A 16,462-nucleotide genomic window follows, 5' to 3' on the forward strand; every position below is an offset into this window, starting at 1 on the left:
ACGCTGGCTGGCCTTCTCTCAAAGCCACTCTCGCTGATGCCTATGGCCCACTGCATGACCAAGAACAGGCTCGTCTAAAGCTGTTCAACTCGGCGCAACAGGGCATGCTGGATGATTATAATAATAATTATCATGAACTTTTCTCGACTGAGCCTCCGGGTGCCAGAGCTGGACAACCTGTCCAGAGCGATGTTGCTCGCCAATGCCAATGGATTAGCCCTTCCGCCGAAGAAGGTCGTGCTGCAGCAGCACCCGGCTGCATTAGTGGACTCTATTTCTGCCGCTCGCAATGCAGAGCAACTCGGCTTGATCTTGGTCTAAATGTGACTTGGTGCCAAAAGACTCTGTTCCTGGAAGACCAGATTGATGGCCAATGTATATCTCCGGATCCCAAGAAGATCGAATCAGTCAAAACGTGGCCGCCACCCTCATCCATAACTCAAGTAAGACAGTTCCTTGGGTTCTCGAACTATTTTAGAAGATTCATTGATCATTTCTCTGCACTCTCGAGGCCATTAGAAGAAATAACTGGAAAGAATGCACATTTTGTATGGAGTGATGCACGCCAAAAATCCTTTGAAAAAATCAGATCAGCATTAGGGGCTATCCGGCATTATCGATAATTTTCACGAAACGAAAAAGTTTAGTTAGGACCCTCTGATCCCTAGCTAGCTAGGCCCTGAACGAAAAATAGATTGACTTGACAGCAAGAATGCCTCACATATCAATAATTGTTTTTCTAAACAAAACTCCCCGTGACCCACCCACCCATTAAAACGAAACTTTTTCTCTTCGTGTAAAAGATCGATAATTATGGACGACCCCTTACTAAGTGCTCCCGCTCTGAGGTTAGCAGCTGTCAGCAGAGAGTTTAGAGTGGCAACTGATGCAAGTGATTTTGCTTTTGCCGGAGTCCTCCTACAACAAGCGGATAGCACTGGGTGGCATCCAGTAGCATACGTTAGTCGTAAATTATCGTCCGCATCTCAGGCAGTCACCGAGAAATCGACTGTGTATAGGCCTGGGCGGATAATGCTAGTTATTTTGCGGGATAATGCTAATGGCAATGCCAGAAAAAACTGTATCATGATGCTACTTATAAAGCTGCTGTTCCTCTGTAATGCCAGCAATTCACCAGTAGTAAGTATGGAAAAATGGCTTGGTTTGGGCAGTATTGTGCACGTTTCGTAGTTCTACGTAGACGGCATGGAAAATGCTAGAAAATCATGATCATAATGCTAATTTTATGCTGCTATTGCTCCATAATGCCAGCAAAACCGCAATAGTATGCATGAAAAATGGCTTAGTTTGGCCGCCCTCCCGCCATAGCCAATGCACTGCCGTATTTCCCCGTAAGTTAGTTCTCCCCAATGACTTAGTACCCCCTATAACAAATACACTTTCCACTGCCGAGATTATCACCCCGGAAGACAGTTCCCCCCGAAAGATAGTAAGTTCGTACCCGTCCTACATGTACAGACACACAGACACTTAGAGTTTCGCAGGCTTCCCACTGCGTGTCATTTACCCCGTAAAAAGTACTCCAAGAAAGATAGTACCACCCCCGAAAGTTAGTACTCATGTGGCTGCTAAGTTCGAAAGTTAGTACGTACTAACTTACGGGGAAATACGGTAATGCTACATGACTATACGAACATCAGCTGCTCCCACCCCACATTTGACCTGTAGTGGCCAAAACTTCCATATTTGAGTATAATGCCACTTTTGTGGAAATGCCCAGTAGTGTTATAATAATAATAACTTTATTAGGATGACCCAAAGGCTGACCGCCTATCGTGGGGTCCGTCGCATTGAAGGATGATGGTACAAGAGAGTACAGATAAATATAATGCTAGCATAATGCTCGTTGCAAATCGCACACTATAATGCTACTTATAATGCAGCTAGCATTATCCGCCCAGGCCTAACTGTGTATGCATATCCAAGGGTGACGTGCGGCTCAATCTCCTTCAAGAATATCCTTTCTTTTCTCACTCACACGTCAGTACTGCACACATACTCACACACACACTCTCTCTCTCTCTCACATACACACACACACTCACACACACTCATCACAGAATAACAACTGCGGGGGGACAGCCACAGCAAGAAAACAAAAGATGAGGCACCTTCTGACGCTCTGCCCATTTGCTCCATCTACAGAAAGCAGAGTCGTACTTCTTCACAGTTCTTGGTGCCCGACTCATATTCATAATGGATGGCAGACATTGTTCCAGCGCCTTCATGTCCTCTGAGAGGTTGTCCTTGGCTGGTTCTGAACAGAGAATAGAATGGTTTCTGTCAATGCTTCCTAGCTGGCTATGTCAGAGCAGTCGACTCGTCAGCTTCCTTCTTCCCCCAGGGGGATGTCGTCGCTATACCTGGCGATCTTCCACCACTCCTGCCATTCACTCGCACCCACAGCTTTCCACTGCCAGGCAGTTGCTTACGTGCTCAGAGCACAATCACCTCCCCACAGTGGGGACATCCTGCAGCAGGACCTCGCAGACACTGCATGCACGCATTCTCGCTCATCACCACATGCTCCACAAACAGACATCTTTCCGTCAGAGAAAAACTCCAGCGGCCGGCGAATTTCAGCATCCCTCTTCTAACAAACACAGTTTGTCACTGTACAAATGCGTAGTGCGTACACGTCACAAGGACTCACACTGCCCCCAAAGAAATTGTATGGACAAGTACCCTCCAGGAAGGTATCATGAGACTTTGGCAGGCTGATTGCCTCCTTAACGAAATCTGCCCACTTTGGGCCGCAACGCAACTTTGGCCACCATGGCGCCGATTGCCATTCTGGAACAACCAAAGTACCGTGGCATTTTGACACGATCAACATATCTACCACACGCCCTATCAAGTACATTGGTGGTACCAGCCAAACTCTTTCTCCGCTCCAATTCACAGTGAATGCATCAATACCCGAGCACCCCGGGTTCCACCACCTTGAGCAGAATCTACTCATTTGCTTTGTTCTGCTGCTTGCAAAGCAATCAATGCTGTGAGGGCCCCACATCGAATCAAGCCAATCGAACAATTTGGGATTTAACTGCCAGTCATCCGTATCAGACAGCTTTGAAAGGTAATCGGCCAGCTCATTTTCTTCGCGAGGCACCCATTCTGCCAGCAACTGAATACCATGCACGGCGCACAGCTTGTGAATCTCCAGTGCTTCGCTCTGCAAATGAGATTTTGAACTGCCTACTTGTATTATGTGCACGGCTGCCTGGTTATCGCTTCTGTGAATGCAAACGCCACCTTCAATCTCTTTCGACAGCGAACTCAGAACCAACAAAATAGCTCGCAGCTCACGCCATGTGGAGCTGGCACCAGCCTGCACAATTTCTTTGGTCCATTCCCCTTTAGCTAATTCAGTTCCTTTTGATGTAACTGAGAAACCTCCCCAGCCAGAGTCGCTCGCGTCGGACCACGAGAGCACTGTCACCCTGGGGTCTTTTTTCCAAAAAGGTTGACCGTGGCATTGACTAAACGAGCCAGACCAAAACTCCAGATCTTGAAGCGCCATTTGAGACCAGCTGAGTTTTGCATGCCACGACTCACGGTTCATAATCAGTGCATAAAATGACCTCGTCCTCAACCTGCACACGGGGCCCAATGCCAGCGACATAGATAGCAAATACCCCGTAAGCCTGGCCAATTGTCTGGCAGTTGGATATTCGACCTGTGACAGCTTTTCTACAAACGTCTTCAGCTTTTCCACCCGTCCCTTAGTGACCCGTATGATCCCTTCCCTCATGTCGACTTCCATGCCAAGCATTTCTACCGTCTGTGAGGGCTCCCAGTGGCACTTATTTTCGTTTGGAACAAATCCGGCCTGAACTAGATCTGATTTCAATCTTTTCGCTACTGCCTGTGCACCCTCAACTGTAGAGTGCCCACCCGACCCGTCATCCATGTAAAGCTGGCATCTGATGCCGTCCCTCCGCCAGTGTCTTAGTAAGACACGGGTTACCTTCGTGAAAATGTATGGGGCAGTGGATAAACCGAAGGGGAAAACACGGAAAACGAACCACCTGCGATCACCCCCCTTCCCCACCCAGGAGAAACCTAAGTACTTCCAATACGCCTTCGCAATTTCAATATGATGGTACCCACTCTTCAAATCGAACGTAACCAAATAATCTCCCTGAGAGTACACATTTGCCACGACCTTCATGTCCTCGAGCTTGAACTTAAAGTTTTGCAAATGCTTGTTTACATACCTCAAGTCCACAATGAGTCGTAGCTTCTTGCCGTTGTTCACAACGCCTAACGGACTGGTGACTACAACATCCTCCCTTTTTACTTCTTGAATGCAACCCTGGTTCAGCAGACTTTCCACCGAGTCACAAACAAACTCGGCATTCTCGCATGCACTGCGGTGGTTTGCAAATTCTCTTGCACGCGGGACCTCTATGAAGGGCAGTGCGTATCCATGCAGTACTATGGTTTGAATAAACCTAGATGCCCCCATCATGCGCCAAAATTGCATACATTTAGCTAGGCTACCTACTTGAACATCTTGAACACCAACTTCACGCACATCCCACCCACCATCAGCCTCCATCAAATAAGAATCAACATCTCTTTCTTCATCGGAATGAATTGGTGCAACAACAGCAGGCTTATTTTCTAGCAGCGGGGGCAGAGATGGTCTGGGTGCAGAATCTGACGAAGTGGTCAGCGCTGCCGCAGCGGTGGCACACAGGCCTGGGGGGTCTGGGGGGAACTGCTGGGGCAGGGGTTGCTGTGACGCCCGGCGTGAAGGGGATTGGGGAATTGCCCCAGCTCCTGGACGAGGTGGCTGGGGCACTGCCACGAAAGGGCTGCCTAACGTTAACAGTGGGGGCTCTTTGCTTCGTGCTTTGAATCGCAGCGATTAGCTTTTTTGACTTTTCGGAGGACGACAGGATGTCGACCAGCTCACCCCCCTCTTGAAACCTGCTGGCCGCCTCGTGGCCATGCACATCCGCCACCACCAACCATTCTTGTCTAGCAGACAGCAACGACTCACCTCTTCTGAGCCTCTTAGAGAGACTTCGGCCACCCTTCAGCTTCCGCAGGTCCCGCCTGGTCTTCTTGAGTTGGCGTTGCAGCTGCTCATTCAGGCCGTGCTGCACTTCATAAGACCTTGTCTTCCACTTTCGCGCTGACATCGAGGTGGAGGATCTTCGCGACTTCTTCGATTTTTTGAATTTTTTGGTTTTTCTTTTCCGGCGGGAGTCATCCGACGAGTCAGACGAATCTGATGACGAGGACGATGAAGAAGATGATGACGAAGAAGATGAAGACGACGACGACACAGAAACATTACGGCGTTTACGCTTGGACGAGGACGACTCATTTCCCCGTTCCAGCTGTCCCTCGAGGAGCCTGATTCTCAGGGCGCTCTCTTCCTTTTCCGCCTCAAACTTCTCCCTCATTGCATTGAGCTCCACGGTCAGCTGCGCTGCCGAGGGGGCCTTGGATTTTTTCCTTGGAGGTACCAGCTGCGCTGCCGAGGGGGCCTTGGATTTCCTTGGAGGCATAACGGAAAGGCAGGTAGATCTACGACTGACGAAATCAAGGGAGTCCAGAAAAAGGCAACCAGCTTGCAAAGCAAGAAAACAAAAGATGAGGGACTGCGGCGTACCAGTACGCCCAAAACTGTTGGACCTCGGTCCCAGACCTGTTCGTTCGAAAAGAACAACATTTCTTGTTTATTTCGTAAAACTCAGCCAACAAGAAATGAAAACGGGTGCATTACTGCTGGACATCCGGGACGTGATCGTACGTATTTCCGCATCGCACACTATTTCTATTGGCCCGAATGGGTATAGATGTGAAACGATTATCCGCCCAGGCCTAACTGTGTATGCATATCCAAGGGTGACGTGCGGCTCAATCTCCTTCAAGAATATCCTGGGTGCATTACTGCTGGACATCCGGGACGTGATCGTACGTATTTCCGCATCGCACACTATTTCTATTGGCCCGAATGGGTATAGATGTGAAACGATTCGTTAAGTCCTGTGATAATTGCCAGCGGAGTAAAAGAGGGCAGCCCGATTTGGCTTACTTCAGCCATTATCATTACCTAGCCAACCCTGGTCAGATATTTCTATGGACTTCGTAATGGGTTTGCCTTGCACCCCTCAAAATGTATTTCGCCGGACTGTATGGACCATGGCTCAGCTCTAGTATTGTATGTGATCGAAACCCCAGAGCTGTTCCAGGCACCTAAACTTGCATTTAGCACTGCCAACCACCCTCAGACAGATGGAATGACGGGAAGAGTAAGATGTTCTGTTGTGTTGACGTCTTCATGATTAATGCCTCTTTGGGGTTGTTAGACACCTTATCAGATACTGGCTATAATCATAATGTATACTTGTTGCTATGCGATCAAGTTCTTCGCAATAACATTCTCTTGTGTTAACTACTTGCTTATTGCGACCGTTCCCGCTATTGTTTCAGCTTGTGTTAATTACTTGCTTATTCTGACTTTAGTCCTGAGAATTTTTGAGTTGATCTACTATCGATCTTGTGTTAATTGCTTGCTTATTGCGACTGCCACTTAGTCCTGAGCATTGTTGAGTTCATTGCACGTTATGTCCATGGGGGTGGGATGTCCATGGGGGTGGGATGTCCGTGGGAGTGGGATGTCTATGGGGGTGGGATGGTGTAATAACACTAACACCTCACAACATGTCTTCACACTTTAGTACCTGGCTCCTTCCTAGCACCTATTCCCTCACACCTCTGCTGTTCCAAAGTTGACCCGGGTTACACCGGGTCCCCTAAATCCCGGGGGCTACTGGCCTGACGCACAACTAGGATATCCTACTGTCCGGGTTCCCTCAATAGATCCTGAGGACTTTAACAGCACACTGGCAGCAATCCCTTCAGGCGTGCTATGCAATGGAAACAGCTAAATGGCACTCAGGAGAAGAGAGACATTGCAATCATGCCACACAAGCATAGACATGGTATTCTAAGAATTCTGTGATTAGAGATTTCGCATTTGAACACGACAATGATTTCACTGTTGTGCATTGTCCAAACTGAAATTGGTCATTCTTGTATTTTGTTGAAGGAGAACAGATCAGTTGAAAAGAAGATTGCACATCTGAAAGTTATGTAGTAACTTGGAGACTTGAAACTGACAATGATGCATAGAGCGTTGGGTGATCTGCAAATGCAGAGGAGAAAACATACCCGTGCAGATACACACACACGCACACACACACACACACGTGCGTGCACACACACACGCGTGCACACACACACACACACAGGTCCCCACAGCAAGAAGGCCTAGTAAGTTGTCAACGCATTTTCACTTGGGGACGGCTGTGTGTAACCAGACAACTCCAATCACATACTAATCACATATCAATCACATACTCGATACTTATGAACTTCTAAGTTACTCGATACTTATGAACTTCTAAGTTACTCGATACTTAAACTTCTAAGTTACTCGATACTTATGAACTTCTAAGTTACTCGATACTTATGAACTTCTAAGTTACTCGATACTTATGAACTTCTAAGTTACTCGATACTTATGAACTTCTAAGTTACTCGATACTTGGTGGAAATATCATGTTTTACCTGCGATCTTCTACCAATACAATACATCCCAACACTTACCTCCTGCACATACATCATAGTGTACCTTCCTACCCATACATTCCTACCCATACCTTCTCACTACAGATACCTTCCTACCCATACCTCCCTACCCACATCCCTACCCATACATCCCTACCCATCATTTCAAGTGCATTCATGTCCGGGCGTGTTTCTCAATTTTCGGCAAGGTTTTAAGAAATCTTGCAGAAACCTCTTGAAGCTATCCGGCTATTCTGTTTCACAATTCTGCCCACATGCATTCTGCCCACATGCATTCTGCCCACATGCATTCTGCCCACATGCATTTCCTCACTAGAAAGCAGTAGAAACTACATTGTATGTCTTAATCGCCAGGTTTGGGGACTATCACCAATACGTTGCCTGTGGTCCTTTTCTCATGCACTATCGAGGGTCGTTATTCACAAAGTCGACTGCTACACTTTGAACTTAAGTGCACAGGTACTCACTCACCTATGGCTAGACATCCTAGCGTAGCTTCAATTGCATTCAGAGCGTTCCACTGTCGCACACTCAGAGCGCGGTGCACCGTCGTCTGCAAGAACACAGAAACACTGGTAGCAGGACTGGGTCTGCGAGAGGATTTCTCTCGTCTTGATGTCCACAAACGCCTCCGTGAAGGAATCCTGCACCAGACTGTTGGGATCACGCAGGAAATTCAAGTCCCAGACAGCGCCACCCTGGCCCAGTGTCCAGTCGACGTAGTCCCTCTCAGTGTCGTAGTTGTAGCGCGGCCTCTCAGCCTCAATCGATGCCGTCACACCCGTGATGTTGAAGTAGGAGCCTCGACCGTCCGAGATGTACGCCACACGGTTGTTTCTTGCCGAGCCGGACAGACCGAGAGCGGTGGGAATGTCCGCTATTCCCACGGCGGTGTAGTGTTGATCGAGCACGGAGTTGAGCAGGAAGCCATTGCTCTGCAACAGGTCTGTCACGTGCTGTGCCGTCAGGTTTTTACCACCACAGTCATCATCCCGATCTTCATCCGTCACCAGGATCACGTTGTGTGCTACACCCGCCACCCGGCGCCATGGTGTGGTCTCCACAGCATACTTGACTGCATGCCAGCCGTCCTCACGCTGACCATTCGCGGCCGTGGACAGCTGGTGGTTGACATCTCGATACTCCACGGCACGGAACAGACGCTGGCCGCTGCGAGTTTTCTTCTGCGTGGGACATTGGTCTGGCAGGACACTACCGGCACCAAATCCAGTTAAACTGTACAAGTTGGGCAGTGCACCACCGCCGATTCCTCTCTGCATCAGCTTCGCCTCCAGGCTATCAACCATTCTTGGCAGCCAGTCGTGTTCCGGATCCATGCTCTTGGACTCGTCCACGACCAGCAGTACATCAGCAGCTACGTCTGTTGTTCGCAGTACATTGACTATATCACCGACACCGAATGAATTTCCTGCCTCCATGCAGAGTTCTGCAGTCAACATGAAAGACAAGAACATAGGTAACTGCTTATAGGGCAGCATGCAATAACATCATCTCAATGCACAACGAATGACTCTGTAATCAAACACTGAGTCCACGGAGGGTATTTTTTGATGGCACCACATGCTTGGCAAATATGAAGGGTTTCACTGGAAACATGTCACATGATCTGCCACTCATTGCACATGTAACTCGCCATTCCTCGCATAATTACGTCATGTCATTCAGACCAGATCATGTGATCAATAAACAACCTCCAACCCAAACAAGGATGGTATCATTCGTAACTTGGCATGTGAGCGCGCACACACACACACTCACACATATATACAAACACACACCTGTCCTGTCCTGTCCTGTAGAGCCACTGCCACAGGGGTCACGTGGGCCCCGGACACACACACACACACACACGCACACGCACACACACACACACACCCAGGCGGGACAAGATGCTTACCGCAGGTGTTGGGGCTGCACTCCCTGGTCTCGGACAATGGGCAGTTGGCCAGCTGGAAGTCGGGCTGCACCTGGATTGTCCTAGTGCGGCTCTGTGTACCGCCACCGCAAGTCACTGAACAAGCACTCCACCCGGTCCATTCGCTCACAAACTCCTCGCAACCTGTACAACAGACACAGTGTAGAACTTAAAAGGGGAAAGGGGAAAACCCCGCTAGCATTGCTTGTAGTGAAACACTGGGTGCAAAATTCTCTGTGACGCATTGCAAGCCAACGAGTAATACAATAACGCTAAAAGCATTCCTCTCTGTCCTGCACTTTTAAAACATCACTCAATTGCTAGCACATTCGCAGTGATGTTGCATTTTGCAATGACACTGGAGGTGTTCGGATGCAATTTCACTGGAGATGTTTGGAGGGCTCATCCTTCCGTTTTCTCTATTATCCGTGTGCCAAGACGCATGCCACATTGCTAGTGGTAAGTTAGGTATGGCCACTAACACACAGTACTTAGCCGTGGGTGTTGCTGCACTTACCCGCACAACCACCATCACGTACGCACTGTAGGAAGACGGCATACAGCAGGGAAACAGTACACACGTGAGGCAGTCATGCAATGGCTAACGGCATACAGTTTGTTCGGTCACGGAATCTGGACTCCAAAGAAGACTGTATTTATTTCTGTTCTTCGTAACTGAACGAAAATCTCTAGACTAATAGTATGCACACATCATCGTGCCTTGGCACGGACATACCAACTCTGCTATTGTCCTCTCTCCAGGACCAAAAAACTCTGCTTTCCCAAGAGACAAAAAAACTCTCCCCTCTCCAAAGTGAAAACTGGTACTATAACAAAAAAGCACAGCTGATAAAGCGAACAGACCTACAGCCAATCAGCAAACCAGTTCCGTCATATGATCCGGCAGGTATTGCATGCCATGCATGTACTAGATTAATGCTACGGTACAGACAATCGCATGTCTAGACAGGTCCTAACAGTGTCTAGTCAGTACTAGCATCATGCTCACATGTGCCGGGTCAGCACACAATACATCGACCTAGCAAACGGTAACCTACGGGATCTACTGGAACATATCCCCCTCTCACACGAGGAGAAAACCACACTAAAAAAAAACAAAAACAATCCGAGTGTGACACAACTACATAATCATGTCCATCACTGTTACTCATTTCCAACTGGCAAAGGAACGAGATGATGGATGGCACGTTGCAGGATCTTGCCTCCAATCTTGACGTCCACGACGCGCACCTTGTTGTCCTTTCCTGGGAAGGTCTCCATAATGCGACCCAATGGCCACTCTCCGCGCGGAGTGCCGGGACTCATCCACATCACCACGTCACCCACCTTCAAGCTCTTCTTGGCCTGGCGCCAGCACTTCCGGAGGTTCAAGGATGGTAGAAACTCTCTTTTCCATCGCTGCCACACTTCGTCTACTAATCGCTGTACTGCCGCCCATCTCTTCCGCTGATGCTGATGCTCACCAAGCACCGTCACTTCCTTGGCCAGAGGCGCATCCATACGTCCCACAAGGAAATGCTGGGGAGTGAGGGGCTGATCATCCTGAGCATCATCTGAGACTGTAGTCAGCGGACGAGTGTTGATGAGATGCTCTGCTTCAATCAGTGCGGTCAGCAACTCCTCGTCGGTAAGCGAAGCATTAGCGAGTACTGTGGTGATGGCACGCTTAGCAGCTTTCACAACAACTTCGAATACTCCTCCGAAGTGGGGTGCCCGCGGAGGATTGAACCGCCACTCTATTCCTTCATGAGCGAATTTCCTGCTGACTTGCGTGCGATCAATGGCTTCGCTCGCCTCTCGGAGCTCTCGCTCGGCAGCTGTAAAGTTCGTGCCGTTGTCCGACACCATGATGGACGGAGTGCCGCGACGCTTGATGAATCTGGAGAATGCCATCAGGAATGCTTCTGTGTCCAAAGAGAAGGCCATCTCCAAGTGGCATGCTCTGGTCTCCAAACAGGTGAAAACGCACATGTACCGCTTCTGCTGCACTCGACCACGCCCTTGCTTTGTGTAGAACGGTCCTGCGTAATCTACTCCACATCTGGTAAATGGTTGAGAGAACCACACGTGCGATGGTTGGGTAGCGGTCCCATGATCTGCTCCGCAGCCTTACTCATCAGTCGGCTGCATGTAACGCATTGTGCACGTACACTTTTGATCGCTGATGTACCATGTACAATCCAGAATCTCTGTCGTAGGTTGGACAGCAGGTGCTGGGTTCCGACACCATGGCAACAGAGGTCGTCTTCGCGCTGGATGAGTAGCGTAGTGACTCGGTGACGCTGTGGTAGGATCACTGGCTGGCGAACACCAACAGGTAGGTTGACAGCATGCTTCAGTCGTCCGTTGACGACCATGAGAGCAGGGTGTGACGTCGCATCCAGGACCGCGTTGAGCCGGTAGAGAGGGTCAGATGGTGGTAATTCCTCACCTGCCCGTAAGCGCTTAAGCGTGGCTGGGTACGCTGACAGCTGAGCTTGTGCAAACCAATGTCGTTCGGCTCCTGCTACTTCTGCTGCCGTCAGCACCGGTACTGTCACTACTGATCTTGGCTTATGACCGCTTGCTAAACGGACATAGACTAGTGGGGCACTGGTGTTGGCGGTGTCGACGTGGGTTTCCCCCCTCGTGACTGTCGCAGTCTGCCGTCGGGCATTTTGTACGAACCGTAAGCACCAGGCAGTCACCCTGGTAAGACGCTCCCACGTCGAATATGTGGCAGGATCTAGTCGAGATGGCGTCACCTGGCTGGCGAATGTCATACATGGCTTCTTCTTCAGCTCACCAGGTAGTTGCGGAGGGGTAGCAAGCTCCACAAGCGGCCACTCTGTCTCCGGTCTGGTCAGGAAGTCCGGACCACTCCACCATGTGTGACGTCCAACGAGGTCCAGCACTTTCATACCTCGAGATGGGAAGTCGGCTGGGTTGAGGACTCCTGGTACGTGTCTCCATTGGCTAGCTTTGGTGTCGGCTTGAATCTCACCGACCCGGCAGGCGACATCTGAAGTGAAGTTCTTGGCATGGCTCCTCACCCAGTACACGACGTTGAGGGAATCGGTCCAGAACACATGTTCAGCAACAGGAATAGCGAGGGCTTGGCTGACAACTTTGCTGGTGCGCAGGCCGAGTACTGCACCTCGCAACTCCAACTTAGGGATGGTGACTTTCTTGATTGGGGTTGCCCGCGCCTTGGCGAATGCAAGGCTGACCTTCACAAAACCATCCGGATACGCCGCGCGGACATAACTGACAGCTGAAGTGGCGTGCGCCGAGGCATCGGTGAAGGTATGTACTGTGAGCTTCGCGGTGTCAGCCTGGCGCTCCATGCTTTTGAAGCATCGTGGCACTTTGATCCCAGCTAGATCTGGTAGTTCTGCAAACCACCTCTGCCACTTGGTCTCCAGCTCTGATGGGAGACGGTCATCCCAGGAACAGCCGAGAATGCATGCCTCCTGGAACAGCAGTCGAGCCCTTATCGTAAACGGCGAAATATGCCCTCTTGGGTCATAGATGCTGGCCATCTTGGATAGGACGCTTCGTTTCGTCAGCCGCTGGTCGTCCGGTGTGTTGTAGCGATAGCTGAACGTGTCAGACGCTGCGTCCCACACGACACCAAGCGTCTTCACAACTGCAGCTGATGCGGCGTCGCTGCAATCATCGATGCTCACCAGTGCGTCGGCGGCTCGGTCGGCTTCCGGGATAGAACGGAGCACGTCACGGCTGTTACTGCGCCATTTCCGCAGGTGAAACGAGCCCATGTGGAGCAGGTCCTGCACCCCCTGCCGTACTGAGATGCCGGCTGGTACTGATGGTTGTGAGTTCAGGAAATCGTCAACGTAGAACGATTCCTCGACCGCTGCTCGGGCTGCTGAGTCGTACTGTTCCCCATGCTGTGCGGCTACCTCCCTCAGAGCTCGGCAGGCGATGAACGGTGATGCCTTCAGTCCGAACACGAGTCGAGTAAACTCGTAAATGGATGGTTGCTCGTCTGTCGACTTGCGCCACAGGAAGCGTACGTACCGCCGATCTTGCTGTTGTAGCTGGACCTGCAGGAACATCTCTGCAATGTCTCCTACGATCGCAACCGGTTCACGGCAGAACCTGAGTAGGACGTGAATCAGGTCATGTTGCAGTTTCGGACCAGTGTACATCTCATCATTGAGAGACACACCCCGCTGACGAGCCGCTGCATCGAAGACAACCCTCACTTTCGTGGTCGCCTTGTCGTGGCGCACGACAGGAAAGTGCGGTAGTAGCCATTGGTCACCGTCTCTGGCGGCACTATCCTCACAGCGGACCACATATCCCTTGTCGATGTATGATTGGAAGACTCTGTCGTACTCTGCTTGGATGTCCGGCTTCTTAAGAAGATATCGCTCGAGGCTGATCAGCCGCTTCTCTGCCATGGCTCGGTTTGGCGGCAGCTGTGGCTGGTGGTCTGGCCGAATCCAAGGGATGCCTGTCGTGACACGACCATCAGTGATTTTCATCCTGTCAGCCACGAGGTGCTCTGCTTCTATCTCAGCCATCGTCTTGTCAGATTGTGGTTGCATGCCCACCTGGTCATCCTCCCAGAACTTAGTGACCAGCGTATCGAGCAATGGCTCACATACTGCAGATGCGTGCAGCGTGCACTCGGATGTGGCACTCGTCGGCATGTCTACCGGCCCAAAGCAAACCCAGCCGAGTGGTAGACGGCGTGCAATGGGCTCTCCCGCGCGCCCAGTGGCCTCCTCCAGCACTCGGTGTACGTCAATGACATCGATACCAATCAGGATGTCTATCTGCCGCGAGTCGACCTGTGGTAGCGGTAGTTGCTGGAGGTGGGGGAATTGATGGCTCATCTGATGCCAGTCAACGGCCGGTAGCGGAGCTGTGATGTCGGGCTGGGTCCATGCTTGGAACGCCGTGCTGTAGTCACCATCATGACTGTGGATGGTCAGGTTGACTCTCTGCCGGCGGCCTGTTACTGTCGTTCCGCCTAGGACTGAGGTGGTGAGCTGCTCATCTGGCCCGCTGACACCCAAGCTCTCAGCAACGTCAGCCCTGATATAGCTGGTCGATGATGCCGAGTCAATCAGTGCCACTGCATCATACATCTGGTCTTGGTGTTGCAGCTTGACTGGCACAGTCATGAATGCAACATGGACCCCGGTGTTAGCGGTGCAGGTGGTTGCTGTGGCCGTCGCTGCTGTGTCGGATGGACGCTGTGGCTTCTCACGTAATCCACCGCCTCGCTGTGGACTGTCCAGTCGATTGCTTTGATTCATGCTGGCTGGCTCTTTGTCCGTCTTCCTGCTGTAGCTCTGCTGTTGTCTCACAACGTGGAGCATGTCATGGTGTTTTCCACCGCACTTAGCACATGGGTTGCTCCTGCACTCAGCAGAACGATGGCCAGCAACGCGCAGGCAGCAGGTACACACATTCAACGGCTTAACGAATTTCCACCGGTCTGCTGTTGACAAGGTGGCAAATGCCCGGCAGTCAGCTAAGCCGTGGCCCTCTCCGCACTTCTTGCATCTGGCCTTTGGCGTCTCATTTCCTGCTGTAGTTGCCAACGTTCTATGTGGTCGATGATCGTGTCGGCTCTGTGACTTCTGCAGCACTGCCGTTGATGTGGGTGTCTTGTGGGTCTCTGCCTGCCTCTCCTCTACCTTCCTCAGCATATGGACCAGATTCAATAGCCAGTCTGCAAAGTTGCAAACATCGCAGTTCCGGTCCTCGTGCAGCTCAAAATACCTCAGCAGGAGGGTCGGTGGTATTTTCTGGGTTGCTGCTAGGTACAGTTCACGGCCGGGAGCAATGCCACACGACTTCATGTTGACCAGGGTACTCCGCAGCTTTAGAGCAAACTTCTTTAGCTTGTCGGTGGCTTTAGCGTTGTCAATCTTGGGCCACGTCAGGATATCTTTCTCGTGACGCTCAAGTTGTCGCTCCTCACCGCCATACCAGGCTTCTATTTCCACCAATGCTGCTTGAAAGGCGCCTGTTCCGTCCATAATGTCCTGGACGAGTTCCTCGGCACTCCCTCCGGCGAGTGACTCTCTCAGTCTCGCCATCTTGTAGTGCTCAGTTGTGTGGGGGTCTGTTCCCACCAAACTCATGAATTTCTGTCTCCAAGGGACATAGTTCACTGGCGCTCCGTCAAACTGCGGTAGCTTCAACGGCTTCAAATGGGATCTGTATGTCCCGGCATGAGGGTAAGCAGCTGGTGACGTATATGGACGTTGTCCATCTGGCTGACTATACTGCGTAGCCAACTGACTCTGTGCAGCTGCTGGTGCACTTTGCTGTACATAATATGGCGTGTAGAAAGTTGCAGGATTCGCAGCTGGTGATGTATATGGACGTTGTCCATCTGGCTGACTATACTGCGTAGCCAACTGACTCTGTGCAGCTGCTGGTGCACTTTGCTGCTGTACATACGGTGAGTAGACAGTAGTTGCAGGATTCTGGCTGCTGGCTGCGGGTCTGGCTGATTGACCTCTTGCACTCACTACTCTGGCCTGTCCAAGCTGGCTAGGCACTTTCTGCTGGACTGTGTAGCTACTTGGCTGCACTTGAGATGTCACAGCAGGGTGATACTTCTGGTTAGCTGGTGTCTGATACTGTGGGCCTTGGGGCAGTTGTGGCTTCAGACTAGTTGTGGTGAATGGTGCAAAGCTGGACTGCACAGTGACCGTCTCTCCTGGTCTGTGTTGTGCGTTGTTACTAGTATTAGCCACAGCTACTGGGGCAAAACTGTTACTCTGCAACACAGGATTCACTGCACTATCACCAGACATACCTGCAAGTACTTGACTGCCGCTAGCGCTGTCGCTGCTCACTGGACCATCAATGACAATGGACTGTGCATGTGTCACTGTGGAT

General features: G+C 50.8%; 1 protein-coding gene across 1 annotated transcript in view; it reads right to left on the reverse strand.

The window, feature by feature from the left end:
* Positions 1 to 6,914: 6,914 nt before the first annotated feature.
* Positions 6,915 to 16,462, reverse strand: part of LOC135809337 (uncharacterized) — a 29,752-nt gene continuing 20,204 nt past the window's right edge. Inside the window, exons 19-22 of the mRNA XM_065322669.1 lie at positions 10,089 to 10,113; positions 9,554 to 9,715; positions 8,107 to 9,082; positions 6,915 to 7,189 (exon numbers count right to left, since the gene is read on the reverse strand). Of these exons, the coding sequence (XP_065178741.1) occupies positions 8,133 to 9,082; positions 9,554 to 9,715; positions 10,089 to 10,113 (1,137 nt within the window). The 3' untranslated portion in view covers positions 6,915 to 7,189; positions 8,107 to 8,132. The remainder of the gene's footprint in view (positions 7,190 to 8,106; positions 9,083 to 9,553; positions 9,716 to 10,088; positions 10,114 to 16,462) is intronic.

This window comes from Sycon ciliatum, chromosome 2 (assembly GCF_964019385.1).
Source record: "Sycon ciliatum chromosome 2, ocSycCili1.1, whole genome shotgun sequence".
Taxonomy (NCBI): Eukaryota; Metazoa; Porifera; class Calcarea; order Leucosolenida; family Sycettidae; genus Sycon; species Sycon ciliatum.